The following is a 15,162-nucleotide window of genomic DNA, read 5'->3' on the forward strand; positions in this document are numbered from 1 at the left end:
AGTTCTAACAAAATGCTTTACAAAAGGTGACACCTTGTGTCTAAGGAGAGTAGCGTACTGGAAGCCAATCGGTTTTGTTAAAAAAAAATCTGTCGTTTTGGGTTTCGGGAGTCGCTTGGTGTGACGTCTTTGTCAGCTCTCAGTGTCTTTTTAAAAAAAACGTTATTTAAACACCAGAGCTGCAAAAAAGGAGGCAGAATATTAAAATAGATCCAGAAATAGACACTTCACAGCCAGAGGAATTCACAATTATAAAAGCTGACAATTATACTTTTTACATTCCTAATATAATTATTATTGCATTTTTTTATCTTTTATATCTACTCCATCCAAAAATAAATTATCAGAGAAATCAGAAGAAACTGAGTGGCAAGGCCGAGACTATCTCTAAACAGCCTCACCACGTCCTGAGGAAGAGCATCAAAAACTATAGCATAACAACTGTCAGTCTCGACGAACGTGTCAACCCTCCGAGTGACGTCACAAGGGCGCCAGCTTTCAGTGCTGCTGTCGAGGGGGGTTGACGTCATTGTGAGGGAAAGATGGCGGCCTCGGCTTGGGTGGATGGACCGACTAGTGCGCGGTTGGCCGAAGGGCTGCTGTCTGCGCTACAGGAGGAGCGACCCGGCCACCTTCCAGGGCTGCTGGCGAGCTACCGGGAGCATGGCGGTGTCTCCGCACAGGTACGCTGGAGTCCAGGGTACAGCCTAGCTGGTCGCCCGTCTCTCTGTGCAATTCGGCTTTATACATCCTTTCTAATTATGTTCAGTGCCCCCTTTGTAAGACTTGAGGAGGAGGATCACATTAACTTAAAATTTTAACTTTAAACTTTGAGTCGATGAGTGTTGAAATCGAAAAAAATCAATAAAACGATGCATAAATTAAAAGGTTTTGGGGATGCTGATGTTTTCACTGAAAGACTATCGAGTACGTTAAAGAGACCCGATCGGCAGCGATCAGTTTCAAAGGGCTTCCTTATGTATCTTTCCATTTGCTTTGAGTTTGTGTCACGAAAGCACGTTACTGGGGATCACAACTTCAGTCTTCCGCGCCTGTTAGCTGCTGAAGTCCGACGCCGGGACTGTGCTTGGAGAGGCCAGAACCCACCAGAGGAGACTTGTTTATTATACAGCTTTAGTTTTGTGCAGCTAATCAGCATCTCCGTTGGCTCCGAGGTGAAGAGAATCTCAAGTTTTCTTTGTAGGGTCTGTGTAAAAACAACACAGACTTCAGTTTCAGAGTCTGTTCTGCACACTCGCGGGGACGCGTCTTTTCTCCTTCACAGAGAGAGTTAGACAGCACTGCTTTGCCACCCAGCCTGGGTGGCTACAGAGAGCACCTGACTGCACTGTGTTCTCACTGATCCGAGGAGTCTGCCTGGGTTTGTAGAGCCTGAGTGCGTTTCAGCCAGGCTCCTGCTGTCCCGGCAGGCCCAGAAATGAGGAGGTATTCCTGTAGGTATCAGAAGTGGTTCTGATCCGTTCTTGGGGCGCTGTGGTACCATGGAGAGGGGTGTCAGGGCACAGCCTGCGGAAGAAGACCCCCCCCCCCCCCGGTGACTGAAGTCTGTCTGTTGTTGTCTGTCCTCAGAGTGCCGGAGTGGTGGGGAATCTGATAGGATTCAGCAATGCGCGTCTCAGTTCCACAAAAACCAGGTGAGCCCCCCTGAATCCTGTCTCTCGAGGACATCACAGTGTGAGTGGCAGAGGTCAGAGGGCACGAGACCCACTCCCTGTGTCGGAGAAGCTGTGTGCATCCGTCTGCTCTAACAGCAAGGGGGCTGTAAGCTCGACTTGTGTATTGCTTCCCAGCTGTTTGCTCGTACTATGAAATAATAGTGCCTGGAATTGTCCTACTGTTGTGCATAGTGTCAGCTGGGAGTATCCAGAGGGGGAACTCCTGAAACTGTCCTGGCTTAGATGGGTCATTTCAGACCAGGGGTGACACCTCTCTTCAGTAGAACTGCTGTGTGTTGCCGTGCTCCACAGCGGAGCTTTGATTTTCCAGAAGTGACAACGTGAAGTTAGTTGTTTAAATTATAAGGGCCCCCCACTGAATAATGAGCATCAAGTACAGCTAGAATGGGATCTGGCACGGTGTTCCACAAGGCTTTAAAACCTGTGCAGCTCAGTCTCCTGACCTTTCGAGTAGGGTTGTGGTGAGGGATTAAAGTGCAGTGTGTTTCAGGTTCCAGGGCCTTTGCCTGCTGTCTGTACTGGTACGGGACAGCTCCAGCGATGTGTTCCAGCAGCACTGTCTCTCCTGGCTGCGTGCTGTCCAGCAGGTCATACAGGTAAGCCAGCTCTCCCTCCCCCTTTGACAGCGGCTCTGTCTCTTTCTGCATCCCAGGCTCTTCCTGGAGCTGGGACTGGGATAATGTGCCAGCAGCCAGAACTCTCAACTGATAGCCCACTGGAGCTCAGCAGGTGTGGGCCTGGTCAGTACCTGGAGGGGAGACCTAAGGGGTGTTAGTGCAGCCAGTACGGGGCGCTCACTTTGGGGTCTATGTGGGACCTAATGCCCCAGTACAGTTAAGGGGGACTCTATACTGTAAAAAAGGCGCCATCCAGCAGATGAGACAAAAAACTGAGGTCCTGACTCTCTGAGGTCTTTAAAAACCCCAGGGTGTTTCTCGAAAAGAGTAGGGGGTGTTACCCTGGCATCCTGGCCATATTTCCCATTGGCCTTTACCAATCATGGCCTCCTAATAATCCCCCTCTCTGAACTGGCTTCATCACTCTGCTCTCCTCCCCATTGAGAGCTGGTGTGTGGGGAGAGCACTGGCGCATCATCCACGTGGGGCAGCAAATTGGTGGGCTAGGGGAGTCTCCATTACTTGTAAAGCACTTTGAATGGAGCATCCAGAAGAGCATTATATAGGTGTCAGGAATTAATATTATTTTTATTAATATTATTGTTATTATTATTTTTGTGCAGCTGGTAGACTGTACATTAACAATCTCTCCTTCTCCTTCCTTTAGTCACAGGCTCCTCTGCCTTCAGTCCAGCTTGCTGTCACCATTCTGCAGGACCTGCTGCAGTATTCTTCCCAGCTCCCAGAGCTCTCCCGGGAAATTGGCCTCAACTCAATCCCGGGAATCCTCACTTCTCTGCTGGGCCTCAAGCAGGAGGTGAGATGGGTTGATCAGGGCTGACAGCACAGGGGGGGGCAGGTACACAATCCCTACCATGCTCAGAGTTGGGATGGACGAATATTATTAGTTTCCTCTGGCGATTGTGATCAAAAGGATTTGTGGCCTAACACATAGGACATTTCTGTCTTTAATTGCATGAGCTCACCGAACCACATTCTATGCAAATTGTTGTTTGGCCATAACGTATTAAACTCGAACTAATGTCACTGTCTGTGTTTGTCACAGTGCCACCTAGGGGCGATGGAGGGGATGACAGCCTGCATGACCTACTACCCTCGTGCCTGTGGGTCTCTCCGGGTAAGAGAGTAGCATGTTTCAGTGGAGAAGCAGGGCTGAACAGCAAGAAAACTTTCTGAATAAAACCTGATAAAACTCAGGTCCATACAGGAACGAGGCAATGTGGTCGTGGACTGGAGCAATGTGGCATTACATGGAAACAGGGCTCTGTGGTGTTTTACAGTGATGAGGCAGCGCCGAAGTGGCCTGTGGTTCTGTTGTCCCCTCTGTACAGGTGACTGAGCACTCTTGTTTCTCTGCAGGAGAAACTGGGGGCTTACTTCCTGTCCAAGATGGACTCTGATAATCCCAAAATACAGGAGGTGAGACTGCGGATGTTCTCTGTATCTGTGTACCATCTCCCTCCCTTCACCTGTCTTTCTGTAGCTCACTACCCCTTCCTCCCTATCTACTTATGTCCACCGTTCTCTACCTGTGTCTCCCGCCCTGTCTTTAGCTGCCTTGTCCTGCCCCTGTCTGTCTCCCTCTCTCTCAGTCCACTCTGACCTCCTCTCTGCCTCTCTCAGATGGCGTGTGCGTGCTACGGGCGGCTGTCCTCGCTGGGTGGCGTCTTCGAGCGGGGTTCTCGTCAGGCGGAAGGCTGGGCGCAGCATCTGCACTGCCTCCTGGCCACCGCCCATGGTGTTCTGGGACAGCTGTATGAGGGGGTGGAGGCAGGTCAGTCCTCCACAGCTGACGGACCTGAGATGGCTCGCTGAGCATCGCTCCTTCGCTTATTTGTCAGCCTGTTTAAGAAAACACAAGACTCGTTTTGTTCTTTCAATTTCAGGTTTTGCAGTTCTTTTAAGTTTCTGATTTAAAATAATGTCTTTGCCTGCCTGTGCCGTGTTCTCTCTCTCCCCCTGCCTCTGCCTCAGAGGGAGGAGTACAGTATGAAGGCCCTGGGATTGAGCTGCTGCTACCCCCATTGGACGATACTGACCCCCTGCTCGTCCTACAGCTCCGCCACAGATACAGAGCTGTGACTCTGGCCCTCACTCACACCCTGAGGTACTGACGCACTGTACGCAGACACAGAGCTGGGACTGAACCTCGCTCACACCCTGAGGTACTGACGCACTGTACGCAGACACAGAGCTGGGACTGAACCTCGCTCACACCCTGAGGTTCTGACGCACTGTACGCAGACACAGAGCTGGGACTGAACCTCGCTCACACCCTGAGGTACTGACGCACTGTACACAGACACAGAGCTGGGACTGAACCTCACTCACACCCTGAGGTACTGACGCACTGTACACAGACACACAGCTGTGTTTGCAGTGTGCGTGCAGCTGAGTGTGTTTGAACTCCCTCTCTCTGTCTCTTTCAGTGTAGATCTGTCTTCTCCGGTCCGCCTACCTGTACAGAGTGTTCTCAACCTGGTCTGCAGAGCGCTGGCTGTTACCGCCAAAGGCATTGTGAGTATTGGCTGATGTGCAAGGGGCTGTTTTACACTGTGAGCTCACGGGGCGGTGTCGGCACTGGTGTGCAGCTTCCGTGTATCATGCCGTTCTGTAGTGATACCATGCGTGTCGGGAAACGCCAGAGCCATGCTGACATGCTTTGTGTGTGCGTGTATTGCAGAGCGTCTCAGGTGACGGTTGTCTGAAACTCCTGGTTCTGCCCTCTCTGCACCGCGACACCCTGGAACTGCTGTCGACGCTCATCACAGTGTGAGTGGCAGCACATCAGGACGGCCGTTTTCTCCTTTTCGTCTCCCCTCTCTGTAGACGCATTCAGAGTGCTTCATTCACACAGCACTGCTGGGAAAGCCGCGTGCAATGGACCGTTGACATTTGGTGTCACATGGCAGTGCCCTGGCAGAACAAAAATGAGTAACTGTGTCATGTGTAAGACAGGGCGTGCATTTATAAGATCACTTTATTAGCCATACACAATTTCTTGCATTAGGAATTTGTCTTTTCGCAGACCCCAGCTTGCTCTCCATGAGACACACAGACAGGGAGAGAAGCTGGGGATCAGAGCGCAGGGTCAGCCATTTATACAGCGCCCCTGGAGCAGTTGGGGTGAAGGGCCTTGCTCGGGGGCCCAACGGAGTAGGATTCCTCTGCTGGCCGCGGGATACGAACCAGCAACCTTCCAGCCAGAGATCCTTACCCACAGTGTGCCACCGCACCTGTGGCTAAGGATCTGTTGCTACAAGTGTGTTGCAGCTTTCTCATTCAATACCTCTCACAGATCTAAAAGTGGAAGCGTCTCAGTATAGCCAGTTCTTGAGTGAGCAAGCGTGTGATGGGATGTGTCATGGTCATGCTAGGAGTAAAACTGGGTAACAAGCTCACTCAGTAACTGAAACCCAGCTGTTTGCTGGCCTGTGTGAAATGTTTCATGAGAAAGCCATATTACTAATGACCCAGACCAGTGCTCCATGCAGTTACATATTTTGTCATACACGCTTGTTTTATTCGGCTAGGGTGCTTTGCAGTCCCAGTCTGTGGAAAATGGTTTTCATTCTTCTTGACCGTCCTAGTCATCGAGACGACTTGATTGAAAATTGGCAATTCCATGTTAAAGGGTGTTTAGGGAATGAAGTCCAGATTCTTGCCGCTGACAGATGTGTGGATGTATTAACACGCCCTCCCCTCTCCACCTGTCTCAGCGCTGGGAGTCGGCTGGTTCAGTACTCCAGTGTCTTGACGCGGCTCTTCTCTCAGACTCTGTCTGCCTGGACGCCCCTCCCCGAGGCCAGCCCTGGACAACAGAGAGCCTACAGGTAACACACACACACACACACACACACACACACTAGACAACAGGGTGCCTACAGGTAACAAACAGGTCACACTGGGGCCCAGCCCTGGACAACCGGGCTTCAGATCACACAGACACTTATGTTTGTAGAGCAATAGCAGACATGTTCTTAGACATATTGTGAGGTAAAACTCTTTGGTTTGATCGAGAGACGGCAGGCTTTTCACTCTAACCATCTTAAAGACCCCACACCAGGCTACATCAAAGTATCTTTGTCAAAGGTGCAACCCATCTCCCTGTTTCAATACCCACAGTGCCGTGCGAGTAGCACTGTACCGCAGTCTGGACCTGTGGGTGCGTGTGGGAGGGGCTGCGGCAAGTGTGCTACAACAAAGCCCCACCCACAGTGAGCTGCTGTTAGCCCATCTACTGGGTGACATCACTCCGGGGGCGGACTCTATCAAGGTGAGTGTAACAGATGAGGTCATGCGTGGGTTTGCAGACATCAAACTGTTTTATTTTATTTTAAGTGGTCTAAAAAGAGAGAAGTATGCTGAACTTCCACCTATCTCCACATAGGGGCACCAAATCTTTTTAGATAACTGTTTAAGCAGCCATTGCATATTGGTGATAATTATTTTAACTGTTATGAGCGTAATATATATAAGTAGACGTTTACCTGGCTTCTCACAAAGCACGCATGACTGATGAGACGTCACACTGAGCTCTGACTCAGTGTTGAATATGTTCTGTTAAAACGGACTAAATGAGCTCAGGCTGGAATTCTTGTCATTCCTGGATTAAATTGACAGTTTGAGCAAATGGAAATTATACCATTTGCTTACAATTATAAGTTGCTGCTATTCTAAACCTGATTTTATTTTTGTTGCTTTGAGCCTTCTTGTTCATTCTGCTCTTCAACTCCACTATTTTAAGATGTCGTGTTCTCAGAATGCGTGGGGCCTTCCTGTGGTGACCTTTGGCAGCAATGTTTTCTGTCTGTCTCAGCTGCGCCCAGGGAGGACGGGAATGGCCGATCTGGCAGGGCACCCTGGGAAGGCTGGGGGGAAGCGGGGGAAGGGGCTCGACCTGGGTGAGGCGGTGGGGGCTGGCATCACACTCCAGAGGAAGAGCGACGTGCTGGCCAATCAGGACACGTGTCTGTCCGCCCTGAGAGGTGAGAGAGATTCCCGTCTGCCTGCGCTTGAGCCGAGAGCTGTCCGAGAGAGACACGTCTGCAGTGGGAGAGGAAGGGCTGTCTGCATGCGCCAAGAGTGAGCAGGAGTCACACGGCTAGGTGTGCGGCGCGTGTCGATGATGTCATCGTGATGCTGTTGTTGTTCCAGCTCTGAGGCAGATCGTCCTGACCAGTGGCACCCTGCTGAAGGAGGACACGCACAAGGTGGGCACGGCGCCGACCTCGCCGACTGTCGAGTCATTTTAATCTGTGACGTTGTTTCACGCTTTTCATATTTCTCATTACTCGAAAAGATTCCAAGTGGATTCGATCTCGTGACTTTCTTGTGAATTAAACTACCTGGGATATATTTTGGCTTTAAGTGTCACATGTTCATGTGTGAATTAAATCTTAATCTGGTCGACTGTTATCAGAAAGTCACTTATTGCTATTAAGTGTCGCGGAAATGCCAGTCTATCGCAGAGGCACAAGGTGGGATTACACCTTGGGCTTGACACCAGTTTATCACAGTTTTTCCATTCGTGTCTTAATAGTTTTCACCAATGTTACTGTTCCACTTCGAGACGTGGTTTTGAATTCATGTCACGCTGAAGGCTTGAGTCTTGGGAGCTCAAGCTGAACCCGGGTGCCGCCCTGACTGTCCTCTCTCTCTTCCGCTGTCTCTGTGCCAGAGGCTGCAGGAGCTGGCTCTGCCCCTGTGCGTGAGGCTGCAGCAATGTGGGGGCACGGCAGAGGCGGGGGGCCTGTATGCCAGTCCGCTGGCCCGCCGGGCACTGTACCAGCTGGTGCTGGCGCTGGTCCTGGTGCCCAGCCCCCGATGGCCCCCTCCACTGCACTGCGCGGTCCGAATCTTCAGCCAGGGCCTGAATGACCCCAGCGTCCAGGTGAGGCCCAGATGTTGAGAGTGAGATTTCCACTGTACGCACAGTAACAAAGAGATAATGAAGTAACGATGGCATCACTGAGACAATGTTAGAACGTTGCAACGAAAACTGCTGAACACAAAACATACTCGCCTGGATCAGGAATCCACAAGGACATTACATTGTCCATCGCCAGTAGATGAGGCGTGTTGAAGGAGTGAGGGATGTAATTGGCAACAAACATCTTACATGAACAGATTTCTCTGTCGGTTGGACGTATTTTATCAGCTGCTTGCAGAGGTGTTTAGATTCTTGTTGTATGATCGTTCCCCTTTCTACCCTGACCAGCAGTGTTTGTGACTGTGGTATTGTCTGCGTTACTGATCTCTTACGTCAGGTTTAATTAGTGATGCCCAGCTGTGGCACTGCATGGGTCTGAACACTTGGGCGGGACTCTGTGTGTCAGTGTGAGTCTCCGTCTTTGCTGCCTGTTGGAAGAAGTGTGGAGTCTTTTGTGAAAAGAGGGGAAGTTCTGACCTCTTGTGCTTTTGTGGGGATGCGTGCACAGCGATACGTCGTAAGACGAAGACGGGTGCGCAACGGATTCGCTGGTATAGGGGTGGGCTGTGCGCAGAATCTCTGGGCCTAGTGTATCTGGGTGTCCAGCCCGGATGTGGTGGCTAAGGCCGTGTGCGAGTGTCCACACTTGTGGGCTCGTGCCCTTCATACGCCTGGTCCCGCTTGAGACAGTCCCATTTCTGAGCGGTGAAGGGGTCATGGAGGAAGGGCTTAGGGCTTTGTGCGGCTTCTGGGACACAGCCTAAAGAGTGCCATAATGCCTTGAGCACTGGACTCTATGGCTTTGGAATAGCAGGTCCTCCGTGAAGGAGTTATCTGTCGCAACCTGTCCTTCTACTCCCCTGGGCAGGTGCCATTCCCTTGCTGAATGGAGATCTCATTCAGTTTTCTGTTATAGATCCTTCACTGCACCTCTGCTATCTTGTCCAATAGCCTTTGGGCCCTTGGCTCCAGTCTTCTCTTCTGCTAGATGTCCTTGGCCTTGCACTGCTCCAGCCTCCTTTGTGAACAGCCCTCGCTCCTGGAGCTGCTCCGTTATGGATCCCATGTGAAATGAGAGAGGAGTGGTGTTTCCTCATGCCACATTCCCCCAACCCCCCCCCCCCCCCCCCCCCCGACGTTCTCCCCCTTGAAATTCCTTCCTGGGAGCCTTTTAGGGAGGTCTGGCCCCGAGCCAGGTGGAAGAGGCTCTTGGGATTCTTTAAGCCTATGGCTGAAGAACGACTCCCTCCCTCAGTCTGCCCCTCTCGTTCCCGCACCTGTATAAACATCGGTCAGCCCAGCCATCTGTCTCCTTGCTGATAGCACAAACACACGCTGACATTGAGGCACTGCTTCCATCCTGTTCCTAAGCTGCAGCGTGTTTAGAACTCAGCTGCTTAGGTCTTAGAAAATTCAAATTACTGCTGCCTCCCTTTGTGAGGGGTTTATGTGAACCACATCCGTGTTCTGTTAACTCCGTATTACCTTTCCAGTACTTTACATGTATTCATTTGGGGGACACTTTAATCTAAAGCATCTGATCAAGATATAATAGATGCATATGACGGCAGCACAGAACAACAATAAAACCCCAGACCGCAGCAGGCAGAGTTTACTTACGTTCTCATTGTTGCACAATGCTGAGAAGTTTCAGTGCTGCTTGACTGACGGGAAGTAGTGTTGTAAGAGCATAGATGGTAAGTGGGGGTCTGTCACCGGTTTCTGGGGTTGGATGTATCCTGAAGAAATGAGCCTGTGGTTTCCTCCGGAAGTTGGGCGAGCGAGTCTGCAGTTCGGACTGTGGCAGGTAGATTGTTCCACCACTGGGGGGGACAGTGCAGGGAGCAGCTGGGTCCGGGGTCTGGCAGTGGTGTGGAAGTACGCTGATGCAGTCCACTTGGGGCCCCTGTAGGCCAACACCAAGGGTCTGAATTTGATGCAGGACTGAGTCATGCAAGGACAATGAAGAGAGATGAGGAGGGTGGAAATGTGTATTATTTTGGGGGGAACTGGGAGAGTAGGTGGGCCTGTGAGGTTTTTTAAATAAATTAGAGCGGTCTTGTAGCTCATGTGGTAGTCCAGATGTGAGCTGACGGGTGCTTGGACAAGAAGTTAAGCTGAGCAGGTGGTCAGGTGAGGGCAAATCGTCTGGGTTTTCTATAGGAATCTGAGGTTGTCGTCAGCTACAACACCAAGATCCTGGGCTGTCCTGGTGGAGTGTCCTTAAGCAGTGCCCAGAGATATAGAGAGAGACCGCCAGCATTTCATTTCTGCTCTTTGGACTCTCTCACTTGGCCTTGTTTCAGTTTCCAGCTCCAGGAATCTAGGATCTCCATTCTCTTGCTCCGAGAGTGGAACCAAATCTCCCGGCCCGTATTTCATATTATAAATTAATTCGTTTTAAATCCTGTCATGAAACTTACATTTATACTCCGTCTTTTAAGTGTTTAATTTACTGTATTTGGGTATTTTCATTTTACTGGAAAGTGCAAATATGTTACGTCATGTCACATGTAACATGTTATTACAATTATACAGTCTTGGATCCAGTTTATAGGAAAGACAAACTAGTTCAGTGCAGTACATCTACAATACAGTGTCTGTGTTTAGTTCGGGACCTGACACCAGCTCTCCGGTGGTTGTGGTCTTTCATCCTGTGAAGTGGGGTGAAAGGGCGGAGGACCTGTCGGGCAGATTGCGCCTTGGATATGCTGCTTTTGTAGGAAAACTGGAGAAAAGCCATGGCTGGGAACTTGGCAGGGGACAGAGGCTTATATATTTAGCTCGGCCTGCACGGTGATATTACAGTGAAGCACTGTGAGTGTGAGAAGCAGGAACAGAGGAGCATTGTTTTGTTGGCTCCCTGGGGACAGGTACCTCATGCAAATCTGTAATGACATTTTAATAAAGCTTTTTGTGTCATCCTTCAGTGGAGCTCAGGATGATGGGGGAGACCAACACAGAAAGCGGAGGCCATGCTGAGAGAGAATTGGTGCTAGATGGTTTTGAACGTATTCTATTGTGTGAAGGGACTGCTAGGACGTGAAGTCTGGACTGTCCGTTTAGACCAGCTGATCCAGTACTGTCACTCGAGAGCTCTCCAACTTCATATCTAGCAAAACAAGCTTAGTTCAAAACAGTGGGGAAACTCAGTTTTTACCAGAGTGGGGAAATACCAGACTGTCAAGAATATGGATTCTGTAAAGTTGCCACCTGGCTCTCCCTTCTTGTTCCTCAGGTCTCCTCATTCTGCAGTGAAGCCCTCACAGTGTGCAACAGTCTCCTTCACCCCCGCACCCCTTCCATTGCCCTCCCACTGCCCTCACTCGCGCTAAAATCGTCCCCAGCGCCCCCTGCTGTCCCGACCACTGCTACTGCATCGGCGCCCCAGGCTGCCCTCTCCCTGCCCTCACTCCTAGGGACACCAGCACAGGGCCCCGCCTCCTTCACAGCCCGGCACCCTATTGGCCTGGCTCAGGGGCTGCTGGGGGGACCCCTGGACAACCATCTGCCCTTACAGCCTCCCGCCCTGCCCCAGTCTGCCACCCACCAGCAGCACCCCCCAGCCCCACAGCCTCATCTGCCCCCCCCGGCAGGGGACCTGCTCTCCACCCCGCAGCTGGGTGACCCCGGAGCCCTGGGGGGCCCCGAAGGCCACCGGCCTGTTTTTGTGCGCTACGACAAAGAGGAGCCGGAGGACGTGGAGATCTCCTTGGAGAGCGACTCGGATGACAGCGTGGTGATCGTACCCGAGGGCATGCTGCAGAACAAGCAGGAGCTGACCCAGACGGTGCCAGGCAGTGCCATGGGCCCCGCTGCAGTGGGATCGGGGACCCGAAGACTGGGAGAAGAAGGAGGGGCAGAAGCTGGGGTGCACAGCCCCCTGGCCAACGAACTGCCGGCGCATCAGATCCTGCCACCTAACTCGGCCGTGATGAACGCTTTCCCCAGTCAAAATCAGACCCAGGTCTCGGGTCTTGTCACTCCTCCTGCCCTGCAGGCACCTGCCGGGAGTCTAGGGGAGTCTCTTCCACCTGCGCAGCTGCAGCAGATGTTGATGCAGCCACCGCAGCCAGCTGCTCTATCCCTGTCCATGCAAATGCAGCTGGTGCAGACACCCAGGCTGCAGCAGCAGCAACAGCAGCAGCAGCAGCAGCAAGGAGAGGAAGACCTGACTGTCATCAATATCAACAGCTCAGATGAAGAGGAAGAAGAAGATGAGCTAGAAGATGAGGAGGAGGAGGAGGAGGAAGGCCTGGAGGATCTGGAAGAGGAGGACGAAGAAGGGAGTGAGTTTGCTGAGGAGGAGGAAGAAGAAGAGTACTATGGGGAGGAAGAAGAGTTTGAGGAGGAAGGGGAGTTTGAGGAGGAGGAGGAGGAGGGAGTGATGGAGGGAGAGGAGATAGAGGAGGAAGAGGAAGAAGAGGAAGGGGAGGTCCTGCCCAGTGAGGAGGGGGCAGTGATGATGGACCCAAGAGGGGAAAGAGAGGGACTTACAGGGGTCTTTGAGCTGGAAAGAGAGCGGGACGGCGAGGAAGGAGATGAGAGGGAGAGGGTAGATGTTGAAGCATACAAGCAGCCTCTGGACCTTGAGGTGATGAAGGAGGGAGAGGGGCTGGAGGGTGAAGGAAGGGTGCTAGAGGAGGTGAATGGAGATGGGGGAGGCAGAGAGGAGGAGAGGGAGGCTTTTCCTCCGCAGGAGAAAGCAGAGAGCTCCCCATCCCAAGGGACCGTGGGACAGGAGATGCAGGGAAAAGAAGCTCAGCCAAAAGTGGAGGGGGTGGAGGTACCAGGGCAGGAATTGACACAGGAGCTAGGGACAGCACAGGAGATACTGCCCTCCCAGGCTGAAGAGAAGGCCACCTCCTCCCAGGATCAGGATTTGGAACCTGTGCAGGAAGTCAAGTCATCCCTGGAGCTGAAGGGGGAGGAGCTGAGTCAGGGAGAGCTGGCAGCTAAACTGCAGGAAGACGTCAGTGAGAGACAGGAAAGGGCTGGACCGGAAGAGGAGGCACTTGGACAGGAAGTGAGGTCATCGGCGCCGGAAGAAGAAATAGGGTGTGCAAGAGAAAGAGACATAGAGGAGCACGCAGAAGAGAGACAGGGGAAGAGGAAACGAGAAGAGGAGGAGGAGGATTTGACAGAGCAGAGTGCTGAAAAGAAAAAGGTGAGTCTGGCCGGCTGGCTGTCCCATTTGTTAGTGACAAATTTTGTATGAGTTAATTCTATCCGTTTGTGCATCTCGTCATCCTCCTGTACACCACTACAGTTATTTAAGAGTTACGTTTATCATTTAAAAATTATTCCAATGCCATTTAAATTTTTACCAACACTTTTTTTTTGTTAATGGCTCATTGTCTGGTTACGCAGACCGGCAAGGTGTTGCAGCATTGAAAATGTCCCATCTCCCCACAGCCTGCCGAAGACTCCATGGCCTCAATGCTTGCCGATTTTGTGGACTGTCCCCCTGACGATGAGGAAGAGCCCCCTAAATTGGACACCTAGGACGCAGATGACACCAGATTGAGATTGGGCTTGATTGGGTTGGATCATACCACAACTGAACCCTGCCTAAGACTCCAGTGTGTATTTTTGCCATTTTTGTTTTGTACTTTTTTCAAAATGTTTTTGTTGTTCCATTTCATTGTTCTTTATTAATAAACTATCAAGAAAACTGAGCAGTCTTTGTTTAATCTGTTTCCCCCTTTACATACATCACAGTCTGCAGCCACACTTGTCTGGCTTGTCCTGTCCTCTGTCCAATATTATGTACAAAATTATGTACATATGTATGTTTCTCACATTACCTGTCTTGGTGATCTCCAGTGTTGTAAGGAACTCATCCCTGATAGAGACCCTGTCTGCGATCTCCAGTCTGTTGGGATCTCATCCCTGACTGGCACCCTGGCTGTGGTCTCCAGTCTGTTGGGATCTCATCTCTTACTGTGACCCTGCCTGTGATCTCCAGTCTGTAAGGATCCCATCCTGTATTTGGGATCCCGCCTGCGACCTCCTGACCAGGTTATTAAAGGATCACCCGTATGTTTTTGTGCTAGCTGTGATGTTGTGATCTCAGATTTGGCATCTCTGTTTTTGCTGTCTGGGGCTGGGAATTTCTTGAGGCTTTTGCTGTCTCAGCTTTTTCTGTGCAAGAAAAAGCAGAACTGTTAATGTTTGAGGAAGGGTTGGGGGTTCTTTCAGAAATAGTTCTTGCACTTGTTTGCCATTGGTGAAAGTGACTTACATAAATGCAGAAGTTATCAACAGTCTCCATCCTGCCTGCACCTTTAAAATAGCCTGGAGTCAACATAACAGATTGGAGAAGAGAGGTTGCATCACTGCGAGACACGACTCCATTGTCCTACATTCACTCCCTCTCTTCCTCTCTCCTTAGCTACATCTGTAGCTCAGACTAAAGATTTGCGCTGCCCCCTTGATAATAATACTTACACTTATATAGCATTTTTCTGGACACTCCACTCAAAGCACTTTACAGGTAATGGGGATCCCCGCCACCACCACTAGTGTGCAGCCCCACCTGGATGATGTGACAGCAGCCATAGTGCACCAGTATGCTCACCACACACCAGCTCTCAGTGGGGAGGAGAGCAGAGTGATGAAGCCAGTTCAGAGATGGGGATTATTAGGAGGCCATGATTGGTAAGGGCCAATGGGAAATTTGGCCAGGACACTGGGGTTACACCCCTACTATCAGTTGAGAGTTGCAGGGTGATATGGCTGCTGGCTAGATGGCCACTTGATCTACTGTGATTGCGCCCATTGGGTGAATGTTCCAAGCTTGTGCACACTTTCAAAATTTTTAGCCAGCAGCATGTGTGTTGATGTGCAGATAATGTGTTGGCTTGTCTGTTAAGACTGGGTCCCTCTGCACTAC

General features: G+C 51.1%; 1 protein-coding gene across 1 annotated transcript; it reads left to right on the top strand.

Annotated features, from left to right (window-relative positions):
* Positions 1–520: 520 nt before the first annotated feature.
* pelp1 (proline, glutamate and leucine rich protein 1) lies at positions 521–13,945 on the top strand. Its single transcript, XM_006627507.3, has 17 exons — positions 521–683; positions 1,591–1,655; positions 2,188–2,293; positions 2,982–3,131; positions 3,381–3,452; positions 3,695–3,754; positions 3,959–4,109; positions 4,310–4,442; positions 4,765–4,852; positions 5,019–5,107; positions 6,055–6,168; positions 6,461–6,611; positions 7,155–7,323; positions 7,493–7,548; positions 8,016–8,228; positions 11,506–13,434; positions 13,683–13,945. Exons 1-17 carry the CDS (start codon positions 543–545, stop codon positions 13,770–13,772), a joined length of 3,777 nt encoding a protein of 1,258 aa, XP_006627570.2. The 5' UTR covers positions 521–542; the 3' UTR covers positions 13,773–13,945.
* Positions 13,946–15,162: the final 1,217 nt, after the last annotated feature.

Source organism: Lepisosteus oculatus, chromosome 3, assembly GCF_040954835.1.
Source record: "Lepisosteus oculatus isolate fLepOcu1 chromosome 3, fLepOcu1.hap2, whole genome shotgun sequence".
Classification (NCBI taxonomy): Eukaryota; Metazoa; Chordata; class Actinopteri; order Semionotiformes; family Lepisosteidae; genus Lepisosteus; species Lepisosteus oculatus.